The sequence below is a fragment of the Rhinatrema bivittatum genome, chromosome 2 (assembly GCF_901001135.1).
Source record: "Rhinatrema bivittatum chromosome 2, aRhiBiv1.1, whole genome shotgun sequence".
NCBI classification, from domain to species: domain Eukaryota; kingdom Metazoa; phylum Chordata; class Amphibia; order Gymnophiona; family Rhinatrematidae; genus Rhinatrema; species Rhinatrema bivittatum.
In genome coordinates this window covers 382,571,389-382,596,970 of record NC_042616.1, presented here as the reverse complement: position 1 = coordinate 382,596,970, position 25,582 = coordinate 382,571,389, and the positions used below count along the sequence as shown (strand labels likewise).

The 25,582-nt window shown below is 45.0% G+C and overlaps 1 protein-coding gene across 1 annotated transcript in view; it reads right to left on the bottom strand.

Annotated features, from left to right (window-relative positions):
- Window positions 1-25,582, bottom strand: part of ADAMTS16 (ADAM metallopeptidase with thrombospondin type 1 motif 16) — an 806,542-nt gene that overhangs the window by 77,027 nt on the left and 703,933 nt on the right. The window contains 1 exon segment of the mRNA XM_029589991.1: window positions 12,046-12,247. Coding sequence (XP_029445851.1) covers window positions 12,046-12,247 — 202 coding nt within the window.

Below are 25,582 nucleotides of genomic sequence, written 5' to 3'. Positions count from 1 at the left end.
AAGGGTGGGGGGGGGGGGGGTGGAGCTCCTACATGGGATGGCCAGTGAGCTGAGGGGCTAAAACTCATGGCCAAGTTTGCCCACGCTGGTAGCAAGGTGGGACAAATTTGTGGGGGGGGGGGGGGGGATGGAGGGGGCTATACCACTGGGGCGAGGTGGAAGAACATTCGGGGGAGGTTGGGGGGAAGTCAATGGGGGGGGGGGTTGTTTGTTATCATTGCTAAGTTGCCATGTTAGTTGTCTATTAGGGCATGGGTTGGTGAATAAACTGTAGCCTGTTATAAAGCTAAAATAAATAAATGGTGTTATGTGTTCTTTGGGGGGTGATCTGGGTATTGAGCCGAGTGCAGGTCTTGACTCCTTGTGTTATTAAACTTAAAGTAGATAAGGCGATGGGGCTGGATGGGATACAGCCGAAAGTACCAAGGGAACTTAGAGATGTCCTGGCAGCTCCACTAGTTGATTTTTCCAATGCTTCTTTAGAGTCTGGAATGGTTCCAGAGGACTTAAGATGGTTGGATATATAGTACCTATTCATAAAAGTGAAAGTAAGGAGGAGGTTGGGAAATATAAACCAGTTAGTCTGATCTGTGTGGTGAGAAAATGAATGGAATTGATGCTAAAACAGAGGATAGTGCAGTTTTTGGAATCCGATGGACTGCAAGATCCGAAGCAGAAAGGTTTTACCAGAGGTAAATCTTGTCAGATGAATCTGATCAATTTCTTTGATTAGATAACCAGACAGCTGGATCAAGGGAGAGAGGCTGAGAGCTAGATGTAGTTTACTTGATAAGGACTTTCATATGGTTCTGTATAGCAGACATAAATAAATTGAATGCTCTTGGTATGAATCCTGACGTGACAAAGGATAGTGGTAAATGGAGATTGAGGGGTGTTACTAGCAATGTGTGTCAGGGATTGGTCATTCACCAGTTCTTTTCAACATTTTCATGAGCCACATAGTGGAAGGATTGTTAAGAAAGGTTTGTTTTTTTTTACCAATTATACCAAAATCTGGGTGGACAGCCAGAAAAGTGTGGAAAACATGAAGAGGGATTTAATGAAGCTCAAGGAGTGGTCTAGGTTCTGCCAGCTAAGATTTAATGCTAAAAAATGCAGAGTAATGCAGTTAGGCTTCAAAAACCCAAGGGATAGGAACAGTATTGGAGGAAAATTGCAAACTGAGGGTGATTGTATTTGATGATCTTAAGGTGGTCAAACAAGTGGATAAAGCAATGGCAAAAGCCAGAAAGATACTTGGATGCATAGGGAGAGAAATGGTCAGCAGAAAAAGGGAGGTGATACTGCCCCTGTATAGGTTACCGATTTGACCTCATTTGGAATACTGTGTAGAATTCTGGAGCACCTTCAAAAAGATATAAACAGGATGGAGTTGATCCAGAGGATGGCTAGTAAAATAGCCAGTGGTTGTCTTCATTTTAAAATATATTTTAAAGATCTAAATATGTATACCTTAGAGGAAAGGGGAGATAGGGGAGATATGACAGAGACATTTAAATATCTCATATGCTTTCATGCACAGGGATTGAGCCTTTTCTAATTGAAAGGAAACTCTAGAATGAGGGGTCATGGGATGAAAAGGGGTAGGCTCAAGAGTAATCTTAAGAAATATTTCTTTACAAAGAGGGTGGTGAATTCATGGAACAGCTTCCCAGTGGAAGTGGTTGAGTCAAAAACAGTACGTGAATTCAAGAAAGCGCGGGATAAATAAGGGGATCTCTAAGGAAGTGATGGATATTATAAAGCTAAGTTAATTGGGCTATACAGTCTTTTTCTGCCATCATGTCTCTGTATTCATGTAGTATAGATATTTTCATATTCCCCGAGGCCTTACAATCTAATAGGGTCATTTATCAAATTGCGTTATGGCATTTTTGCATGCATTAAGGCATTTTCGCATGCGAAAAATGCCTTAATGCAAAAATGCCTCAACACATGCGATAAGCACCATAACGCATGGTGCGAAGCAAATTTTTAAAAGGGGAGGGACTGAGGAGGAGTCCGGGGCTGGATTTCACACTCTTGTGAAGATTTGATGTCCTTCGGAGTGAGGAAACTCACAAAAAGATAAGATTTGTACAATGTTCTCTCAACCTAGCTTGATGGCTAACGTAGTGCACATTGCAAATTGAAATTTCCATTTCCATGAAAAATGTCAGCTTCCTCTACTTGATTAAAGCCTGTCAAATATGTGAATGTTTCGGTCATATCCCTCTTTCCCTTCTTTCTCCCAGTGAGTACGGTACATTTTGCGTGCTTTCAGGATCTCTTTAGAGTTTGTGGTATAAGCCTTTTAGTAGCCCTTTTCTGAGCCATTTCCATCATCTTTATATGAGGGTAAGGCCTCCAGAATTAACAGAGTACTCAACCTGGGATCTCACTAATGACTTATACAGAAACAGCATTACTTTCCTTTTCCTGCCTATTGTATCACTACTTATGCAATTAAGCATAGTTAGTTATCCCAGTTGCTGTATTATATTTGAATAGAGGTTCTTGTGGTCAGTGTAAACTGTGATTTGGTGCTGTGCTCCCTCGAGCCAGGGACGCCACTCCTCGAAGGCTAATTTAATCTCCAGTAATTCCTTGTCCCCGATTCCATAATTAAACTCTGCAGGTGAGAAGCATCAGGAGAAGAATGAACATGGATGCATGGTGTGATTGGCTGAATGCTGGCTGAGGAATGCACCAACACTGACGTCTGAAGCGTCTACTTTGACGATGAAGGGTCGTCGGGGATCTTGGTGACATAAGCATGGTTCTCATAGGAATACCTCCTTGAGTTCTTGGAAGGCGGTCACGGCTTCAGATGATCACTGGGAGGGATTGGCTCCCTTTCGAGTCATAACTGTGAGTGGGGTAGACAGTGTAGAATAATGGTGGATGAATGACCTCTAGTAATTAGTGAAACCCAGGAATTTTCAAAGTGCTTTACGACCTGTGGGTTGAAGCCAATCCTGAATACACTTAGTCTTTTGTGGATCCATTTGGAACCCCTGACTCAATACCACATAGCCGAGAAAGGACACAGTCTCCTGGTGAAAGGAGCATTTCTCCAGTTTGGCATATAACTGGTTATCTCTCAGGTGTTGTAAGACGTTGGCGATGCACAAGTGGTGGCTTTGAAGGTCTCGTGAAAAAACCAGAATGTTATCCAAATATACCACTATGCAACTGTAGAGCATATCTCTGAAGATTTCGTTCATCATATTCTGAAATACTGCCGTGGCGTTGCAGAAGCCGAACGGAATTACTAAATATTCAAAATGGCCGTCACAGGTGTTAAATGCGGTTTACCATTCATAGTCCCGGCATATCCTGACCAAGTTATATGCTCCTCTGAGGTCTAATTTAGTAAATATCTTGGCCCCTTGGAGCCTGTCAAAAAGTTCAGAGATTAGGTGATCGGTCTATCTTTCCTGATCTACTGAAGTTAAAGTAGGATGTTCCAGCGTGGAGAGAAATTAGGAAATGAGGGAAGAGTCATGGCGAGGCTCAGAAGTGTAAAGAGAAAGATAATATTTCTGAAACTCAAAGAATTTCTTTTAGGTGGAAAGTACTACCCCTGTGAGAGACTTAAGAGCAGCAATTCACTGGCATTACAGTATTCTTCTGGAATTATTTTGCTCTGAATAATATCTGAACTTCTGAAGAAAGATAGCTTTACCCGCTAGGTTGCTAAAGAGGGTGTTATATTAGTATTTTAATCTATACAGTTGTTGCAGTAGAGTGGCATCTAGTGACTGGATTTGAGCCAATTCTAAGCATGAAATTTGGCACTCTAGATCAATGAGTTGAGTCTGGATGGCCTTGCGGGAGTGGGCCGAAAAGGCAAAAATCTCACCTCACAGGGTAGCCTTGAGGGCTTCCCCTGTTTGTTGCGAGAGTTCTGCGGAGGTATGAAGGGTAAAAAACTCGCCAACAAAAGCAGAAATTTTAGACATAAAAGTGGGATCATCTAGATAGATAGAGAGACTATAGCATGATCAGACAATAGATTAGAAGAAATTTTAGAGGAGAATGCTGAGTGCATTAAGGAACTAGAAATGTAAAAGTAATCTATGCAGGAATAAGAATGATGAGGGAAGGAAATAAGGTAAAATCTTTATCTATGGGGTGTAACAATCTCCAGGGATCAACAAGATGGTAAGAAGAGATGAGACTCTTTACAGCTGCATGGGACATAGAGGACCTGGGAGGGGCAGCAGACTGTCAGTCCATGATTAAGTCAAGAGGCTGGTTAAAATCTCCTCCCATGATGACAGGAATGTGAGCATGCATATGCAATACAGTAAGAACTTCACTGTAAAAGGTGGAAACATCAACATTGGGAGCATAAACATTTAATAGCAATAGCTGAGTGTTGTAGATGGACACAACTGCGGCCACCCAGCGAGCTCCTGGATCTGAAGTCAGTTGAATAAGTTGTAGGGACAGTGTAGGGACAGTGACTTATGAACCGCAGAAGCAAAAAAAAACCCCAAAACTTGTCCAACCCAATCTTGCTTGAGCTTGAGGGACTCAGCATGAGATAAATGGGTTTCCTATAAAAAGACAATATGTGGGTGCAGTGACTTAAGACGGGCAAGGAGCTTTTTGTGCTTGATGCAATGATTGAGGCCATTCACATTGAAGGTAAATAAATGTAAATCAGCTATCATTAGGAATAAGAAGAATCAATGGGTGGCTGTGGTGTACCAAAACATAAGGATAGGAGTCACAAATAAACTGGGTGTTAGATTAGTGGCAGGAGGACATGTAAATAAAAAATGCAAAGATCCAGGGGGAGGGGAAGGAAGGATAACAAAAGAAAATGAAAAATTTCGCAAAACAATCTGTTGCGCTGAAGGTGGACCCTTGGCCTGGTGCAGGATTGGTTGGACCCAGACAGCGCCTGCCACCAGGAGGCGGAGCACACGAGGAGACAGAGGCTAACTGGAGCTTAACCAATAACAGTCCGGGGTTTCTGCAGGTTGAGCCCTTGGGTTCCGGGCCGCCTGGACTTAGGTTGGCCTCAGATGGTCTCCCGGAGAAGCAGCGGAGAGGTGTGCCCACCACGAGCAAGGGTGCGCAGCTGATGCAGATAGGATGGACTAGACCCAAAATGGAAGCTCCGGAGACCTCAGGGAGGTCACAGTTAAGGAAGATTCTCCGGGCAAGACAGGCAGCGCCTGTGGGTCTAGTCGGGTGGAAGCTACGAGTGGATTCCCAGCAGGTTGGTCTGGTAGTCACAGTAGGCCAGAAGAGAGTGTCCGAGTGAAGCGCAGGGTCAGAGCCAGAGTATCAGTCCAGAAGTGATCAACCAAAGCAGGGGTCAATACCAAGGTCAGTCCGAGCGTAGTCAAGGCAAGCGAAGGTCAGTTCCAGGCGGCAAACAAGAGAATGGTCAGGCAGGCAGAGGTCAGTTCCAGGCAGCAGACAGGAGAATGGTCAGGCAGGCAGAGGTCAGTTCCAGGTGGCAGGCAAGAGAGTGGTCAGGCAGGCAGAGGTCAGTTCCAGGTGGCAGGCAAGAGGATGGTCAGGCAGGCAGAGGTCAGTACCAGAGATCAGTCCATAAGAGTACTACCTGGGAAGGATGCAGGAACACATCATCAGGCTGTGCCGCAGAGCTGGTTCCCATCCTTGGCCCTTCAAAGAGCTGGGAGGTCCGCGCATGCGTGACTAGAGGTGGGGCCAGAGCCGTAGAGGACGCTGCGCCCTGGCATGGAGCTAGGCCTGACGTGGAGGGCCTGGGAGATGCCACCTTGGAGCGCCGCGGATGGTAGGCACTGGCAGCAGGAGAGGACGGCCCGGGCCTGACAGTGCAGGAGCAAGGTGAGCAGGCCCAGGCATGGGCCTAATGCAGACGGGATGCGCAACACAATTCCTAGGAGGAAAAATTCAGATGGAGTTGATGGGGCAAGGAAATAGGCAGCTCAGATCTCCAACATGGAAAGGAACAGCAGAAATCTCTGCCCATGAGAAAACAAAAATCAGTGAGGGAAGAATGAGAGCTGGGATAAGGGAAACTATTCCAATAAAGCCAAACAGCCATAGACATAATACAGCTAAATTCAAATTCCATGCAGAGAGAGTCAAATAAAAGAAACATTTGAAAAGCATGATATAAAGAACTGCTACATCTCAGTACATGGCATGGAGAGATAAAGTCGGATTAAAGTCAGTGTAATAGTAGAAAAATTACTGGCGAGGAAAAAAGGAAAACAATATTGAGGCAATATCTCATCTCCGGAGGTTATGGCATGTTAGAAAAAGGTAAAGATGGCATAATAAGAAAAAATGCACCTCCGATAATAGAGAGGAACAAAAAGAATAAATTGACCAGGCGCCACTGAAAATAGACAAGGAAAAAGTGATAGCGGCATGATATTGCAAAAAGGGAGGGAAAAGAAAATATAAAAAACATGTTGCCAAACAGTTCCACAGTAATGCAAACATCATGACGTCAACAAAGAAGAGAAGGCAATAGTACAAGCCTGATCTTCAGGTGGTCATTGAGGAGGACAGTCTCAGGCTATTAAGTTAAGTGGCCAACTCAGATGGATCCTCATAGAAATGTGTAGAGTTGTTGTGCATTACCTGCATCCGTGCCAGATAAAGGAGGTCGTACTGAGCGCCCATGTTGTGAAGGCACAGACACAGGCCCAGAAAAGACTTGCGACGAGCAGCCATGGTTTTTGCTAGGTCGGGAACGAAGGTAAGGCACATGGTATCAAATATAATCAGTGATTTAGCCTTAGTGGACTCCAATATCACTAGAACTTGCAGATATCTTAAGATTTTGAGAATAATAGGCCTCGGGTGTGATGCATGAAGTTACTGTCACAATGGAGTGCAGTGGGCCCGCTTGATCTCGAGCGGAGGATCGAAGTGTCTATCCAGACTTGCAGATATTAAATGCGTGAGAAAAGGTAGTATATCGGAGCCTTCTCTGCCCTCAGGCATACCGAGGATGCGGATGCTATTTCGTCTATTGCTGTTAGACAAATCTTCAAAGTCACACTGCAGAGCAGTATATTTGTGCATTAAGTCTTGTATTCCAGCCTTTGCTTCTTCACAAGTATCCATTCTACGTTCTAGTGTATCAATATGTGGGGATAAGGCAGCAACATTAGCAACCAAATTCGAAAGTTCCAATTTTTAATAACACAGGTGGTTTCCGTGTCCAGTGTTGTAGTTCAGCGAGGATCGAATTCTGAGCAGTAGATGTTCTGCTTGCTGGGTCTTTCTCCGGGAATGGAGGGTCATGTTTTGTTCATTCAGTCACAGAAGCGAGCTCACAAGCCGCCTCAATCTTCCCAGATTTGGAATTCGACATTCTGTGGAGTAGTTTTAGCAGTGCAGAAAATTTGTACAGCAAGATGGGCAGGAGTAGAAGCAGAAAAGGCAAGGAGTTCTGAAACATAGAAACATAGAAATGACGGCAGAAGAAGACCAAACGGCCCATCTAGTCTGCCCAGCAAGCTACGCACTTTATCCATTTTTTTCCCCTTTTTTTTCTCTCCCACCTGTTACTATTGGCTTCCAGTACCCTCCAGCCCTAATTCCCCTCCACCCCACCACCAATTTAGAGAGCAGCGCCGTATCTGCATTCAAGTGAACGTCCAGCTCAATTAGGGGTAGCAACCGCTGTAACAAGCAGGCCACACCCTTACCCCATACTCTTACCCACCCCTGTTTTTATTTTTTTATTTTTTATTTTTTTTGAGATAGCAGCCCTCCATCCTTCCGCTCCGTGAAGGTGGAACACCAACTACTGGCCACTGGCATCCCGCTCCGTGAATGCCTCTGTGGCTACTGCCGCTCCATGCAGTGTTTGAATGCTTCCTCCTTATTCACGCCCTCTAGACTTGATGGATCCACAGTGTTTATCCCATGCCCTTTTGAAGTCGTTCACAGTTTTAGACTTCACCACTTCCTCCAGAAGGGCATTCCAGGCCCATCTAGTCTGCCCAGCAAGCTACGCACTTTATCCATTTTTTTCCCCTTTTTTCTCTCTCACCTGTTACTATTGGCTTCCAGTACCCTCCAGCCCTAATTCCCCTCCCCCCCGTCACCAATTTAGAGAGCAGTGCCGTAACTGCATCCAAGTGAACGTCCAGCTCAATTAGGGGTAGCAACCGCTGTAACAAGCAGGCCACACCCTTACCCCATACTCTTACCCACCCCTGTTTTTATTTTTTTATGTTTTGAGATAGCAGCCCTCCATCCTTCCGCTCTGTGAAGGTGGAACACCAACTACTGGCCACTGGCATTCCGCTCCGTGAATGCCTCTGTGGCTACTGCCGCTCCGTGCAGTGTTTGAATGCCTCCTCTTTATTCACGCCCTCTAGACTTGATGGATCCACAGTTTTTATCCCACGCCCCTTTGAAGTCGTTCACAGTTTTAGACTTCACCACTTCCTCCGGAAGGGCATTCCAGGCATCCACCACCCTTTCCGTGAAGAAATAGTTCCTGACATTGGTTCTTAGTCTTCCTCCCCGGAGCCTCAGCTCGTGACCTCTGGTTCTGCTGATTTTTTTCCGATGGAAAAGGTTTGTCATTGTCTTTGGATCATTAAAGTTTTTCAAGTATCTGAAAGTCTGAATCATATCACCCCTGCTCCTCCTTTCCTCCAGGGAGTACATATTTAGATTGTTCAATCTCTCCTCGTATGTCATCCGATGAAGACCCTCCACCTTCCTGGTCGCTCTTCTCTGTACCGCTTCCATCTTGTCCTTGTCTCTTTGTAGATACGGTCTCCAGAACTGAACACAGTACTCCAGGTGAGGCCTCACCAAGGACCTGTACAAGGGGATAATCACTTCCCTTTTCTTACTCGATATTCCTCTCTCTATGCAGCCCAGCATTCTTCTGGCTTTTGCTATCGCCTTGTCACATTGTTCCACAGACTTCATATCATTAGACACTATCACCCCAAGGTCTCTCTCCTGCTCTGTGCACATCAGCCCTTCTCCCCCCAGCGAATATAGTTCATTCGGATTTCCACTCCCCATATGCATGACTCTGCACTTCTTGGCATTGAATCTCAGCTGCCATATCTTCGACCACTCTTCCAGCTTCCTTAAATCCCGTCTCATTCTCTCCACTCCTTCCGGCGTGTCCACTCTGTTGCAGATCTTAGTGTCATCCGCAAAAAGACAAACCTTACTTTCTATCCCGTCCGCAATGTCGCTCACAAATATATTGAACAGGACCGGTCCCAACACCGATCCTTGTGGTACACCACTTAAAACCTCCCTCTCTTCAGAGAGAGCTCCATTTACCATCACACATTGTCTTCTGTCCGTCAACCAGTTTGCAATCCAGGTCACCACCTCGGCACTCACTCCTAAGCTTCTCATTTTATTCACCAGTCTCCTGTGCGGGACAGTATCAAAAGCTTTGCTGAAATCCAAGTAGATGACATCGAGCGCTCTTCCTTGATCCAATTCTTTGGTTACCCAGTCAAAAAAGTCAATCAGATTTGTCTGACAGGATCTTCCCCTGGTGAATCCATGCTGCCTCTGGTCCAGCAATTCTCCCGACTGTAGATAGTTCACTATTCTCTCTTTCAACAGTGTCTCCATTACTTTTCCCACCACCGAAGTGAGGCTAACCGGTCTGTAGTTACCAGCCTCCTCTTTGTTCCCACTCTTGTGAAGCGGAACCACCACAGCTCTTCTCCAATCACTCGGCACCACTCCTGTTTCTAAGGATCTATTGAACAGGTCACACAGCGGACCCGCCAGCACATCTCTGAGCTCCCTCAGTATCCTGGGATGAACCTCATCAGGTCCGATTAAGCAACAATCTTCTTAGTGCTCACCAGCACTTCCCCTGTTAGAATATTACTCAGCTCACACAGATATTATGAGGTCGATATTCAAAGGCATTTACCTGGCTAGCTTTTGAGTTATATAGATTGATGCTGAATTTTGAATATTGTTGCCAGTTATCTGAAAAAGGTTTATCCAGTTAAGTCATTATCTGGATAAGTGGGAGGTGTTTCAGGAATGTTCAGGGCAGAGCTGAATTAGTCAGATAACTTATCTGACTAAATCTGATATTTGGAGTTTGACTAACTCTAGACACTGGTAAGAGCACGGTTAAAGTTCACTGGGAACATGTTCCCGGATAACTTTAACCTTAAAGATTATAGCCAGTTAAGTAGCAATGTACAGTTTTAAAAAAATGAGTGGGCCTGCCAGCCTGTTCAAACTCCCTCTCCCCTACCCTAGTGAAACAAAAGAAGGCTCTACCAGTTGATTTCCCCCCAAAATATATACATGTAAGGTGCCTATAGGCCAGAAAAGCCTTTCCACTCCTCCCCCCCAGAAATCACAAAATACAAATTGAGTTGCCCTCTCCAGAAGCCCCACATTTCCCTCCCCCCAGTGTCCTAAACCTCCCATTCCACCCAGAACTCCCTAAGCCCCTTATCGCTGTAGGGAGCTTAGAACCTGCATGTCCATTATTGCTTTGACAGCAACCCTGGTAGTATAAGTTCAGGGTTTCCCAACCAGTGTGCCTTCAGACCTGAGCAGATGTGCCATGGAATAGTCACCTCCGTCTAATGCTCAGACCCAGACCAGCACTTGGGCTCTGCTCTCAGCAGCTCACAGCAAGAAGAGGCACCAGCGGTGGCTCTTAAGCATGTAGGATCCCCTTTCTGAGAACATGTGTAACCATACATGCTTCTTCTTCCTAACTACAGCATGAACTGGAATGGATAGCTAGGCCCTGCTTTGTTCTGCAAGCACAGTAAACACAGCACTTCCTGAGCTGTCTCTTTTGAGTCTTTCCAACTTCTCTTACTCCCAGGCTAAATGAGACAGGGAGAGCATGCACTGAGCACTGGATACAACTTATTCTGCATGCTGGGAGCAGCAGCAGTAGAGGAGCTCTTGCAGCCTCATGCGGCAGCCAAGGTAACTGTCCGAGCCAGCTGCCTGCATCACCCTGATGTCTCTCTTGCCCTGCACTTGTATGTAGGGGGAGCTGATCCATTGTGCTGAGTCCCTGTGTGTCTCTGCCACCCCCCCCCCCCCCCACCACCACTTTGTTTTAAAATTTGGAAGAGAGAATGGTGGGGCTTTCAGTGCTTACCTATCTCTTTTTTTGGCCATATGAGTCCTCTCTATGTCTGCACTGACTGCTTCCTGGAAGGTGGGACGCCACACAACAGTTTTGTAAATGTATGTGTGCCTTAGGCTTGAGAAGGTTGGGAAACACTGGTATAAGTTACCAATGTTGCTGTCAAAGCAATACCCTGACAGCAACTCTGGTAGCTTATGCTAACCTTAGCAGGATAGTTATCCTTGTTATGCTTTTATGAATATTAATCTGTATTAATTATTACTGTCCTCTAATTTCACAAGATACTTTTATGATATTTAAGTTCTAATTTTGTAAGAAAAAGAAAACACGTTTTCATTGCTATGATTACAAACATCATAACAATCACCCATGTTTACCCCATCATATAAAACGTCAGACACATTGAGCCTCTTTTCTTTGAGGGTGTTCTCCCTCTCGTATAAGAACAATCTTTGATAACTCTGATCCTTTATTACTCCTATTACTACTACTACTCATCATTCCTATAGTGCTACTAGACATAGACAGTGCTAGACAAAAACACGTAAGATATATGGAGCTTACAGTCCAGTCAAGACACACAGATAAGATAAAGAAGAGTCTTCGGGAAATGTGTTTATTACAGTAAACATGGTTAAAAGTCAACAAGGTTTAGGAACAGGAGGAGCCAGGAATTAAGATTTAAAAGCAACCTCAAAAAATGTTGCTTTTTTTGATGGGGTAGAGGGGGCTAAATATGGCCAAAGAAGGGACATGGTATTAAAAGAAGCAGTGTAAGCCCTGAAGTCAGATTTATTGATAAGTTGTTAAGGGGAGGTGGCAGAGCCAAGCCTCCATAGGCTTTGGCTGGATATTTGTCTCATGATTTACCTTGTCCTCTTTTAGTTTGCTATAACTAAAATGCCATACAAAATTGCTAAGTTATTTAATCATGTTGGACTTACCTCTGACCATGGTCCCACACTCCATTCAGGTGGACAGTTCTGGGTGTTGCATAGCTGCCTACTAGCAGGGATAGGCTTAGGGCACAGGTAACCTGCCACATCCTCCAGCTTGTGGTAGTTCTTTTGTACACACTGGACCTCCCGTAGCTGTTCTCCTATCCCACAGGACTGACTGCAAGAACTCCAATTACCCACTGACCAACTAGAAGTAATCGACAATAAATAAATAAATAAATAAAATGACAGAAAAACAAAAATGGTACAGATCACAAAAAAAAGTGAATAATGTTTCCTCTATGTTTCAGTACAAGCAATCAAAGTCTGAGGCATTTCTTTTAGAGTCCCATTCCCTGGTCTCTGGGAGGTGACACAGGAGAGCCCATTTTGCCCATTTCATGTAATAACAGTGGTAACATCAGTTCCATAAGGGTTTACAATGTTCGTTGTTTGTGATCAGCAAAATGCTACTGTTTTTGTAGCTAATGAGAAAGCTGCGAGAAAGCTGGAACTAGTTGTTAATACTAGGGTAAGAGACTGGGTGAATGGAGGTCTATGGTGTGGAAGCTGGTGCATTGTTCAGAGGGAGTGCATGGGAATATGCACTGGTTGGGGAGGAGGTGGAACTCTCTCACTCCCTTTTTATACCCTCATAACCTGTAGAGATATGCAAAGCCCGAACCTTTCGTTTTCGACCTGCTGCGGGAAATTTCGTATTTCCCGTGGTTCGGACTTTTGTAATTCGGGAGTTAGTGCGTTCTAACATTTTAAGTTAGCGTGCACTAACCCAAAATTTCGTGAAAATTTGGATCGGTTTTCGGGTTCCCCGAACCAGGACAAATTAGGCAATTTCATTGAAATTTCCTAATTCATCCTAAACAATTGCACATCCCTAATAACTTGCCAGTTGATAACGGGCTTCATCTTGCACAATACAAAGGTGCACAATTATTTTAGGGTTTTGTAAATGTTTACACAGTACTAAGAGGACTATGCCCTAAAATGCACATAAAGTTCTTTCTAGCTTACGCAGGCTAAAATATTCAGGGGGTAATTTTCTGACTGGCTGCAGGCACTATTTACCTGCAGACTTTGCACTAATTTTGAAAATTACCTAAGGGAAATTACATTTACACCTGCTAATTGGTGCATCTGAGTTTTTGTTTTACTAAAAATATGCATATACTTTTGAAAATCCAAAATTATGCATGAAGTTCCAAAACCTCACTCCATGTCCACCCCCAAGAACAACTCCCTTTCCTGTAGGTTAAAGTGCCCACTTAATAGCACTAAGAAGGCCTTATTCAAAAGCATTTAGCTAGCTAACTCAGGAGTTAACCGGCTAAATAAATATTTGGGCACTTATCTGGCTAAATTCTAGCTCGCTAATATGATAGCCGGCTAACGTTTAGCTGGCTAAGCTGGGGTGTTCTGGGGGTGTAACTGGGAGGACTTGAGTTAGCTGTTCGGTGTTCACTGTGGAAGGGCCTGGAGCTGCACCATATAAAACAAACACAAATAAGACTGGAAGTAAGGTAAATATTACTCGATTTTCAGAACAGTGTGTTTGTAAGATGCTAACTAAACTTCAAGTAGATAAGGTGATAGGACTGGTTGGGACACAACCAAGGGTATTAAGGGACCTTAGAGATATTTTGGCAGCTCCGCTGGCTGACCTTTTCAATGTTTCTTTAGAGTCTGGAGCAGTTCCGAAAGACTGGAAAAGGGCAGATATGGTTCCTATTCGTAAAAATGGAAGTAAGGAGGAGGCTGGGAACTACACACCAATTAGTCTCACTTCTGTGAAGTTTACCCAGACCCCTCACCCAGTCAGTTTTTGGCTATAATGAGTTTTATTCTGACTTACATGAGATAATTAGCAGGTGTAAATATGTGCAGGTAATAGCCATATGCACGTCACGTTCACAGGTTTTAAAATAGCACATTATGTGTATAAATGTTGGCCCCATCCTGGAACGCCTTTGGCCCACCCCTTTTTTATATGAGCAAATTTATTCACACACCCCTACTACCCCTAACTAATCAAGCTAGATATTTCAATGGTGGGGGTGGAAGGGAAATAGAACCAAGAGCTAAGAGAAACAGATAAGTATGAGAGAAAAAATGTGTGAAGCTTGCTGGGCAGACTGGATGGGCCGTTTGGTCTTCTTCTGCCGTCATTTCTATGTTTCTATGTTTCTATGTGCATGGTTGAGGTTTGTAAAATAGCACTTAAGAGAATATGCACTATATGGGCCTGATTTTCAAAAGCATTAATGTGCTAAAAATGGGTTTTTCATGTGTAAATGCACTTTACCCATGAAAGTGGACATTTAAAAATTGCTACAATATATGCCATTGAATTGTGCATAGGATTTACCCACATAAGTGCACTTTACATAGAAAATGGCTTTTAAAAATTGCTACGATAGTAGTTACATTTACACATGTAAATCCTTTTGAAAATTTTGCCTTTTGTGCATGCATGTGCTCATTTATAAACATGCAACTCTTTTAAAATTCACTGTTTAATGATGACATTATCAGAGAAATTTAACAAATAACTTTCTCCGATTAGTTTTAAATGTGCCACATGCTAACTTCTTGGAGTGCCCCCTAGTCTTTCTATTATCTGAAAGAGTAAATAATCAATTCACATCTACCCGTTCTAGACCTCTCATGATTTTAAACACCTCTATTATATCCCCCCTCAGCCATCTCTTCTCCAAGCTGAAAAGTCCTAACCTCTTTAGGCTTTCCTCATTGGAGTATATCTATATCTTTTTTGAAATGCAGAAACCAGAAATGAACACAGTTTTCAAGGTGCAGTTTCACCATGAAGCAATACAGAGGCATTATGACATTATCGTTTATTATTCCCCACTCTTATAATTCCTAACATTCTGTTTGCTTTTTTGACTGCTGCAGCACAATGAGCCGACAATTTTAAAGTATTATCCACTATGATGCCTAGATCTTTTTCCTGGGTGGTAGATCCTAATATGGAACCTAACATCGTGTAACTACAGAAAGGGTTATTTTTCCCAATGTGCATCACCTTGCACTTGTCCACATTAAATTTCATCTGCCATTTGGATGCCCAATCTTCCATTCTCACAAGGTCCTCCTGCAATTTATCACAATCCGCTTGTGATTTAACCACTCTGTATAATTTTATGTCATCTGCAAATTTGATCACCTCACTCGTCGTTCCCCTTTCCAGATCATTTATAAATATATCAAAAGGCACGGGTCCAAGTACAGATCCCTAAGCTGCCCACTCCCTTCCACTGAGAAAACTGGTCATTTACTCATACTCTATTTCCTGTCTTTTAACCAGTTTGCAATCCACAAATGTATATCGCCTCCTATCCCATGACTTTTTAATTTTCTTCAAAGCCTCTCAGGAGGGACTTTGTCAAACGTCTTCTGAAAATCGAAATACATCACATCTACTGGCTCACCTTTATCCACATTTATTACCCCTTTCATAAAAATGGAGAAGATTTGTGAGGCAATACTTCCCTTGGGTAAATCTGTATCCCATTAAGCCATATTTATCTATATGTTCTGTAATTTTGCTCTTTAAAATAGTTTCCACAATTGTTCCCGACACTGAAGTCAGGTTGTTGAAATTCCATCTTTTCCTAAAGATAGACCCAAGTTGAATTACATAATGTAACAGGCATCGAGTACATAAGTAATGGATACATGCAGATATGAAATACATATATGAGGTAGATTTTAAGTGAATACATAAGAAGTAGACTATAGTAGGTAGGAATAAGGAAGTGGATGCAATGGGTACAATTGCATATGAATAGTTAAGAATTAAGTTAAACATCAGCAGTGTGAGAAATATTAAGAGCTAGTTAGCTAGAGATAGCTCAGAATTGGGAGAACCTTGTGGAATTTGCAGTCAGGAAGACTTCCAGTGGGCAGGTGCTAGAGGATGAGTCTCTGCTGTGGAGTCAAGAGGCAGGCCAGACTGGTGTAAAATCATTAGTAAATTGGAAATAAACAGTAGGTTTTACAGTTGCTGTAGACTTATTTGTATTATTGTCCACACTCATGCCAGTCCTGATGAGGGCTCCAATCCTAAACACAACTCCTAAATGACAAAAGATGGTGCCCCAGTGTTGGTCCCCACATCTTCCATGTGACCAAGTGGGTGAAGTCCCCCCCTTCCTAAGACTCCTAAGGTGGGCTCCCATGGTCAAATCTCCACATTCCCCTCACCCATACAAAGTGACTAAAGATGAGCCCCTGTGGATCAATCTTCCCATCTCCCACCATCAAGTGATGAAAGATGGGTTTTCATGAGCCAATTCACCTACCTCACACCCCTCAGGATGGGTGGCCATCTTTGGAGTCTTGTGGGCTAGCTGGACAGTTTAATGGGGGGCTCTTCTTTTTCGTCTCAGGGGAGGGCCAGCCTTCGTGACATGTATGTTAGTCTGATGAGCCAAGTTGTGGTTTAATTTTCTGGCAGTCTTGGTGGGCTAATACAATTTGTGCTAAATGCATATTAATAGTAATCAACTGTGGGCAGTCAAAGGAAAAGTATCAATGGGAAAATATGTGCAAGGCTTTCAAAATGAAATCCCTGCAGGTATGTTCCCTCCCCTTACCTAATCCACACCTTTCTTTCCATAGATAAAATTACCCTCTTCCCATTTCCATGAGTAAAATGCTGTTTTTCCCAAAGAATGACTGAAAGTTGCCCAGTGCCCACATAATGATTAATGTTTAAATGAAAAAATAAAGGTGGAATGACAACGGTTTTATTTTATCTTTTTAAAACTTATGTGCATTTGCTGGGGTAGATTTTCAAACCGCGCAATTTGGCGTACTTTTGCTGGCGCATCAGGCGCAAGCAAAAGAACGCGGGATTTTAGTAGATACGCGCGTAGCCGCGCGTATCCGCTAAAATCCTGGATCGGCGAGCGCAAGGCTATCAATTCCGTATAGCCGGCGCGCGCCGAGCCGCGCAGCCTACCCCCGTTCCCTCCGAGGGCGCTCCGAAATCGGAGCGGCCTCGGAGGGAACTTTCTTTTGCCCTCCCCTCACCTTCCCCTCCCTTCCCCTACCTAACCTACCCGCCCGGCCCTGTCTAAACCCCCCCTTACCTTTGTCGGGGGATTTACGCCTCCCGGAGGGAGACGTAAATCCCCGTGCGCCAGCGGGCCGCTAGCGAGCCGGGATGCGACCTGGGGGCGGGTCCGGAGGGCGCGGCCACGCCCCCGGACCACCCCAGGCCGTAGCCACGCCCCCGGGCCCGCCCCCGGAACGCTCCCGACACGCCCCGAAAATGCCGCACGGTTCGGGCCCGCCCCCGACACGCCCCCGACACGCCCCCCTCAGAAAACCCCGGGACTTATGCGAGTCCCGGGGCTCTGCGCGCGCCGGTAGGCCTATGTAAAATAGGCTCACCAGTGCGCAGGGCCCTGCTCGCCTAAATCCGCCCGGATTGGGGCGGATTTAGGCGAGCAGGGCTCTTAAAATCCGCCCCTAAATATTTTAGGTTAGGTCTTATAATTCTAAATTTAAAGTTCACAGTCTTTACTATTTTAAAATTAATTCATGAATAAACTAAAAATCCACACAGATGCTAGAGGTCAATTTATAATGCAAAAGGTGCAATAAAGCTTTGTAGAGCCTCCAGTGGGGATGCTGTGGCAAAGATAATACATTTGTCTACTCTATATTGCTTGATCTTGCTATTAGGCCACAATCTTTAGAAGGCATTACAATGGGACCCTATATTCAGAAAGCATAAAAGCTTTCAGAATGTACACTAACCACATTTTTTCCTGTTCTTTGTTTTGACAGATTTTCCCATCGCTGGTTGAACAGCCTGAGTTCAGACCCCCGATGTTTACTGGCAGGTTTCTTTCTCAGTGTTGGTGTCTGACACTAAGCCTTCCACTGAGGAGTGTGAAACTGTGAGTAGGTTGATGACAGCTGCCTGGCAGATAGCAGCAGCACAGACTGTGGAAATAAAGAAACATGGAGCAGTAACCCAAGCCTCTGTGCATCAATATAAAAAAAAGCAAATCTGTTAGCACTTCCATATCTATACCTAATCATTACTTACAATAGGTTAAATGCATAATCTTTTTTAGCATCGTATTTGGCCATGATGTAATTATTTTGATTAATTAAAATAAAATATAACTATTGATTTATTTCGATGATATGCAAGGCTCATGCTACAAACAATTACAATTAGTTGAATTCATAATAATCTAACAATTTTCATGGAAGCAGAGCCTCATTGTGCTTTCTGTTAGCAATGTGGAGCCTTGGGCCGACAAGGAGTTGATCTCCTGCGGGGAGGAGCCCCACGGGTGCCCACTGTCGGCAGGCGAGACCGATGATAACTGAGACCCCGCTGGGGATTCACCAATACCAGCCCTCGTTCCCCTCAGATTGAGCCCGCGGGTACTGGGGCTGGCTGGACTTACGTGGGGTCTCAGGGAACTGGTCAAAGTCAGGCAGGCAAGAGTCTCCACAGGCAGCGTACTTCGTGGTCAGGCAGGCAAGGGTTTTGATAGGCAGCGTAGCTCGTGGTCTGGCAGGCAACGGTCTCGGCAGGTGGCGTATCTTGTAGTCAAGCAGGCAAGGATCTTGGCAGGCGTCAGGCAGAACAGGAACTCAGGAAAAAGTAGCAAAGCTTCCAGGAACAAATAGGAGCCAGAAGTAGTCAAGGCAAGGCCTGAGGAGCAGGACTTTCCTTAAATAGCCTGAGGCCCAGGAGGAGGAGTCCGGGCTCCTCTGGTGGGTGACCCTGAAAAGGGGTCACATAGCACGCGTGCGCGTCTGGGAGCCTGAGGGTTAGCTGGGAGGCCAGAGTGGGACCTGACCATGGCCTGGTCGGCATGAGGCGTCCTGGCAGCAGCCTGGTTGGGTCGCGATGGCAGCATGGTAGAGCCGGAGAGGAGGGCATGTGGTAGAATGCGCCTGCGGCGGTTCCCAGCTGCCACAAGGTTTCCAGGTCCCGTCAGCTGGGGTTTGCACCAGTAAGTGAAGGGAGCAGGCCACGGGCCTCTGCGACCGGTTCCTGTAAGTACCCCTCCCCAAAGCACCCCCCAGGGGGTCTGGGTTTCTTGAGATGTTTTCTGTGAAATTACTGAATTAACTTTTTGTCAAGGATATCGGCAGAAGGCTCCCGGGAGTTCTCCTCTGGACCGAAGCCTTCACATGTGAGCAGATACTCCCATCTTCAACCTTTGATCCATATGTCGAGGATCTCCCAGACCCAATAGATGGCTTTTTCCTCGGCGGAAACTTGTGAGATTACGAGGGTCTTCCTGGAAGGCCAGGACAGTACCAAAGGCTTCAGTAGAGAGGTGTGGAAGGCGTTGTGAATCCTGAGGGAGAACGGGAGACGGAGTTGATAAGTCACAGGCCCTAGTTGCCAGAGAATAGGAAATGGCACAATATAGCGGGGTGCGAGGTGCATGGATGGAACCCTTAGCCGGAGGAAGTGAGTGCTGAGCCAAACTTTTTGACCTGGATGGTATTGGGGAGTAGGCCGGTGATGAAGGTCCATGAAGCTTTTGGCTGAGGTAGCTGCCTTTTGGAGCATACTGCGTACTTGAATTCATTAGTCTTTCAGTTTCTCTGCAGTCATCTGGGCCACAGGAGAAGAGACCGATAAGGGCAAAGGCAATGGAGGAAGTGGCTACTTGCCGTAAACAATCTGGAATGGGGATGCCCCTGTGGACGTGCAGGGATGTGAGTTGTGAGAGAACTTGGCCCATGGGAGCAAGTTGGCCCAGCCATCCTGGTGAGCGTTAATATACATCCAAAAGAATTGTTTAAGCGACCGATTAGTTCACTCTGCTTGGCCATTTGTTTATGGGTGGTACGCTGAGGTAAAATCCAGAGTAACACGGAATTATTTGCAAAGACTTTGCCAATATTTGGCAGTAAAATGGGGGCCATGATCCAAAACGATGTGCTGAGGGAGTTGAAAAATGTTATGTACAAAGAGTTGGGCTACACATGGGGCCAACGGGAGACTGGGCAGAGCGACAAAGTATGCCATTTTCGAGAAATGGTCTACGGTGACCCAGATGACCGCATTTCCACCAGAAGGTTCACAAGAAAGTCTGTCGACAAATGTGTCCAGGGTTCACTGGTTGCTGGAAGAGGTTGCAGCAAGCCTGAGGGTTTGCCAGTCGAGGACTTCTGTTGGGCGCAAGTGGGACGCGAAGCTATGTAGGCATTGACATCTTGGTGTATACTGGGCCACCAATAGAATTGCTGTAGTCGAGCCAGAGTTCTCGCATGTCCAGGGTGCCCAGCGGAATGAGAGTCATGCCCCCATGTTAAGACACAGTTTCTGGGTCTGCGGGGTACCACCATCTTCCCCGGTAGGACTGGTTGTGTCGCTGCAACAATAACCCGTGCTGGGTCATTTATTTATTTATTTTATTTATTTTTAATTTTTCTATACCGATGTTCCTGTAAGAATACAAATCACACCGGTTTACAATGTAACTACAAAAATTCACTTAGGAGCGTTACATAGAACAGTGAGGCATATAAATATGGAATGAATTATAACTTAAAGTATCGTATATTGTAACTTATCCTATCATATAACTTAACAATCATATAACTTAATTATGTGACTTGCTGGTTCAGGCTGTTCTTTGGTAGAGAACGAGCAGGAAAGTGCATCTGTGTGTTGATTCTTGGATGCTGGGCGATAGCGCAGGTCGAAATCAAAACATGTAACGAAAAGTGCCCAGTGGGCCTGGCAAGGATTAAGGCGTTCAGCCTGTAACAGGTGTTCAAAATTTTTGTGGTCGGTGTAGACCATTATACAATGCTGGGCCCCTTCCGACCATTGGCGCCATTCTTGGAAAGCAAGCTTCATGGCCAGGAGTTCTTGATCTCCAATGGTATAGTTCTGTTGGGCTACAGAACATTTTCTTGAAAAGAAAGCACAGGGATGCAGAGACCTGGCTGGGTTGAATTGACTCAGAACCACTCCCACTCCTTCCAAAGAGATGTCCACCTCGACAATAAAAGGGAGTCTACGGTCCAGGTGGCAAAGGCATGGCTGATGCAGGAAGGTGTCTTTGAGTGCCTGAAAGGCGTCCAGGGCTTCAACCAGCCAGGTATTCATGGGAGCCCCCTTGCGGGTTAAGGCGGTCAGAGGAGCAGCCAAACGAGAGTAATTTTTGATGAGGCACCGATAGTAATTGGAGAAGCCCAAGAACCATTGGAAAGCACGAAGAGTCATAGGTTGAGGCCAGCCCTGAATACTTTTGAGTTTAGCAAGGTTCATACTGAAGCCACAATTGGATACAATGTATCCCAAGAAGGTAAGGAAGTCTTTTCAAAGAGCCATTTCTCAAGTATGGTGTATAAATCATTCTCTTGCAGATTTTGCAATACCCGGCAGACATCCTGGCGATGGGTTTGCAGAGTTTTGAAGTAAATCAAAATGTCGTCTAGATACACGACCACCCAGGCATACAGAAGGTCCCAGAGAATCTCGTTCATAAGATTTTGAAAGATGGTAGGGGTGTTATAGAGGCCAAATGGCCTCTATAACCAGGTATTCATAATGGCCATCTCTAGTGTTGAACACCATCGCCCACTTGAAAGATGGTAGGGGTGTTATAGAGGCCAAATGGCCTCTATCACCAGGTATTCATAATGGCCATCTCTAGTGTTGAACACCATCTCCCACTTGTCACCTTCTTTAATCCAAACAAGATTGTATGCCCTGTGGAGGTCTAATTTCATAAAGACACGGGCTCCTTGTAGTCGGTCGAATAGCTCAGTTATCAGAGGCAGAGGATACTGAACCTTCACCGTGATGGTATTGAGGCCCCGGTAATCTATACATGGGCAAAGTGAGCCGTCCTTCTTTCCTCTTCTTTCCCATGAAGAAAAATCTGGCTCTGGCAGGAGAATTGGAGTGGTGGATGAAGCCCTTCTGCAGGTTCTCTTTGATGTAGTCAGACATTGCCTGAGTTTCAAGCACGGATAAGGTACGAGCAGCACAGTACAGATCACTGAAAATTTTCTGTCATTTCACTTGATGAAATGTATAAGAGGAGTTGATTTGTACAATGCACTCTCTACCTAGCTTGTTGCACTCTCTACCTAGCTTGTTTGAAGCCAGTACTTGTAGAATGGTAATGATTTGACAAAATGTGCATCTTCTGGTTACATCCATAGCAGAAATAACATTCAGTCACTTACACAGGTCATTAATCAGCATCAGGGGCTTCCTATCAGGTGACTCTTTAGAGACTCCGCCACCTTTGAGATGTCCTCTTTCTTTTTCAAAACTTGTTTATTAAGTTTTCAAATTTTATACAAAATTACATAATAAAAAATACTTATGCTAACACATTTTAGCCATTTCCCTCCTCAGTCCTCACTACCTATATATCACATGCAATCAACCTGTATGCAAGCAGTTTATCTATACCAATTACACGGAATATTTCCAGGGACAGTCACTTTCAAACTGCACTTTGGTTACTTGTATACCAGTGCGTGCCCAGATATGTAGCCATTTTATAACATGCACACACATATGCGTGCAAGTTATAAGATAGATTGGCCGCACACATATGTGCACACATTTTTAAGTGTGTGTGCACCACAGGCACCATAATTTTTGCTCTCCGCCCTGTTTCTCTTTATTGCCCCTTCCATCTCGCCTTTGCTCAGATACCCAGTCCTCCATTCATCATGTCTGCCCTACCTTTACCCCCCTGCTCCAATCTCCCTATATTTTACGTCCCCCCACTCACCCCCCATTTCACCCCTCCTACTGGTAATACTTCCTCCTCTTTCCCCCAACTATGCTTTCGCACCCCATCCCCACCCTCAAACATTACTCCACCACATATCATGCCCTTCAACCTAATCCCTCCCAGGAACAACGCCGATCACTGCTTCCCATCATGATTTTCCCCCTCACCCAACTAATTGGCCTCACCACCTTCACCATCCTCCTTTTAAATGTGCAATCCATTGTCAAAAAAGCCATCCTGCTCAATGACATTCTCACTGATGATAGCCCTGACATCTGCGCCATCACCGAGTCATGGCTGAAAGACTCCGACTTGGTCCTACTGAACCAACTTCCAACCAACCTGTATAACATCTACTCCATTCCTAGACTAAAAAAAAGAGGAGGAGACCTTCTTCTTGCCGCTAAAAAGAAGTTCAATCTAACCCTGCAACCGATCTCCCCCCCCCCCCCCCCCCCCCCCCCCCCCCCACAAACTGGAAATCGGACTATTTAAATTGCCCGCCCTTCAAATCTGCCTAACATACGCTCCACCCGGGCTCCTTGAAAACAACCCATCCCCCCTGATTGAATACATTACCAAACACTTAGACATAAATGCACCTGCAATTATCCTAGGCGATTTTAATCTCCACTTCAACACTGTACCATTATCATCATCCTGTGACTCCCTACTGGCATCCCTGAATGCCCTTGACTTCAAACAAATAATTGCTAACCCCACACACAAGGCAGGCCACACTCTTGATCTCATTTTCACCAACCCCCTGATCCAACCTGAACCCCCTACTTGCAAACCCATCCCCTGGTCCGACCATTTCCGCATTGAAACCACCTGCTACATAAAAAATACACCCACTCCCACACTCACAAAGAAAACCATTCACTTCCGCCGACCATGTAAAACAGAGGACCTCATCACAGCCCTCTCATGCGAGCTTCCCAAACTAGACCTAACTGATGCTGAATCCGCTCTCTCCTCCTGGTCTCAACTTACCAACACTGTCACCAATAATGTCTGCCCTACACAATCCCGTGAAATTAACCTTGTAAATACTAAAAAGAAACCCTGGGACACCCCTGAACTCAAAACCCTGAAATACAATCTCAAGAAACTAGAAAAAAATGGCGTAAAGAGCAATCTCCTGCATTACAGGCCAAGTTCTGATCTTACCTCCACATCCACCGAGAAGCCATTGACAAGACTAAAAGAGATTTTTATGCCCAAAAAATTCATCAACTTCAATTTAATCCTCGAGCCCTCTTTGAATTTGTATCCACATTAACTAAAACTACTCCCACCCCCTCCCCGGACACCGATGACAAAACCAAATGCGAAGAACTCGCCCTATACTTCCACAATAAAATTTAAAAAATCATGGCACGCTTCCCCCCTACTTCCACGCCCATCAATACCCCAATAACAAACACCACTGCCACTATACCTACGCTTACTGCATCCCATGCACTTAACACCACTGCAGTAATTATGGCATTCAAGACTACGACACCCATGGAGATTGAATCCATCCTCAAGAAAATCAACCCTGCAGTACACCCCTCAGACACTGTCCCCACCCAATCCCTCCTCACCATCCCTAACATAATCTCCCAACCCATTTCCAATATCATCAATTGCTCTATATCTCTTGGCATAGTCCCAAACCAACTCAAACAAGCCGTAATAAAACCCATTTTAAAAAAACCCTCCCTTGATTCTTCTGACCCTGCCAACCACCGCCCCATCTCCAACCTTCCCTTTTTATCTAGAATCCTTGAAAAAACTATTAACCGGCAGCTAACTGACTACCTGAACGATCATCATATCCTTTTCCCCTCCCAATATGGATTACGCAGACACCACAGCACCGAAACCCTCCTCATCTCCCTTTCTGACTATATCCTGAAGGCCCTTGACAAAGGCCAATCATACATCCTGGCCCTCCTGAACATATCCTCAGCATTCAATACTGTCAACCACCACATCCTAATTGAACACCTAAAAGGGATCGGCATTTCCGGCTCCTCCCTCCGCTGGTTTCAATCATACCTAACCAAGAGGCAATACAGAGTGAAAATGGGGCATTCCGAATCCAAACTAGTTAACCTGTCACAAGGTGTACCTCAAGGTTCTTCACTGTCTTCTACCCTCTTCAACATATACCTCCTTCCCTTCTGCCATCTCCTATCCAACCTTGGTCTTCCGCACTTCATATATGCGGATGACGTTCAGATCCTCATACCTATTACCGATACATTACCCAAGGCCATGAAGACATGGGAATCGGCCCTAGCAGCCATTAACACCCTGCTCTCAGACAACTACCTTGCGCTCAACACCTCTAAAACAGAGCTCCTAATCATCTCACCATACTCTAACCACCTCATCTACCCATTACCCAACTCTCCAACCCTCCCCTCCACCTTTTCCCAACACGTTCGCAGCCTTGGCGTCACCCTAGACAACCATTACAATCTAAAAAAGTTTATTAACGCCACCCTAAAAGACGGCTTTTTCAAGCTCCACACGCTGAAAAAACTAAAACCTCTCTTTCATCTAAATGACATTCGCACCATTCTCCAAGCCACTATCCTATCCAAAGTTGATTACTGTAATTCCATTCTCCTAGGCCTTCCTAAATAAGCTATCCAACCCCTGCAGATGCTCCAAAATGCCGCCGCTCGTATTCTTACCAATGCCCACTGAACCGATCATATCACCCCTGTCCTCAAGAACCTACACTAGTT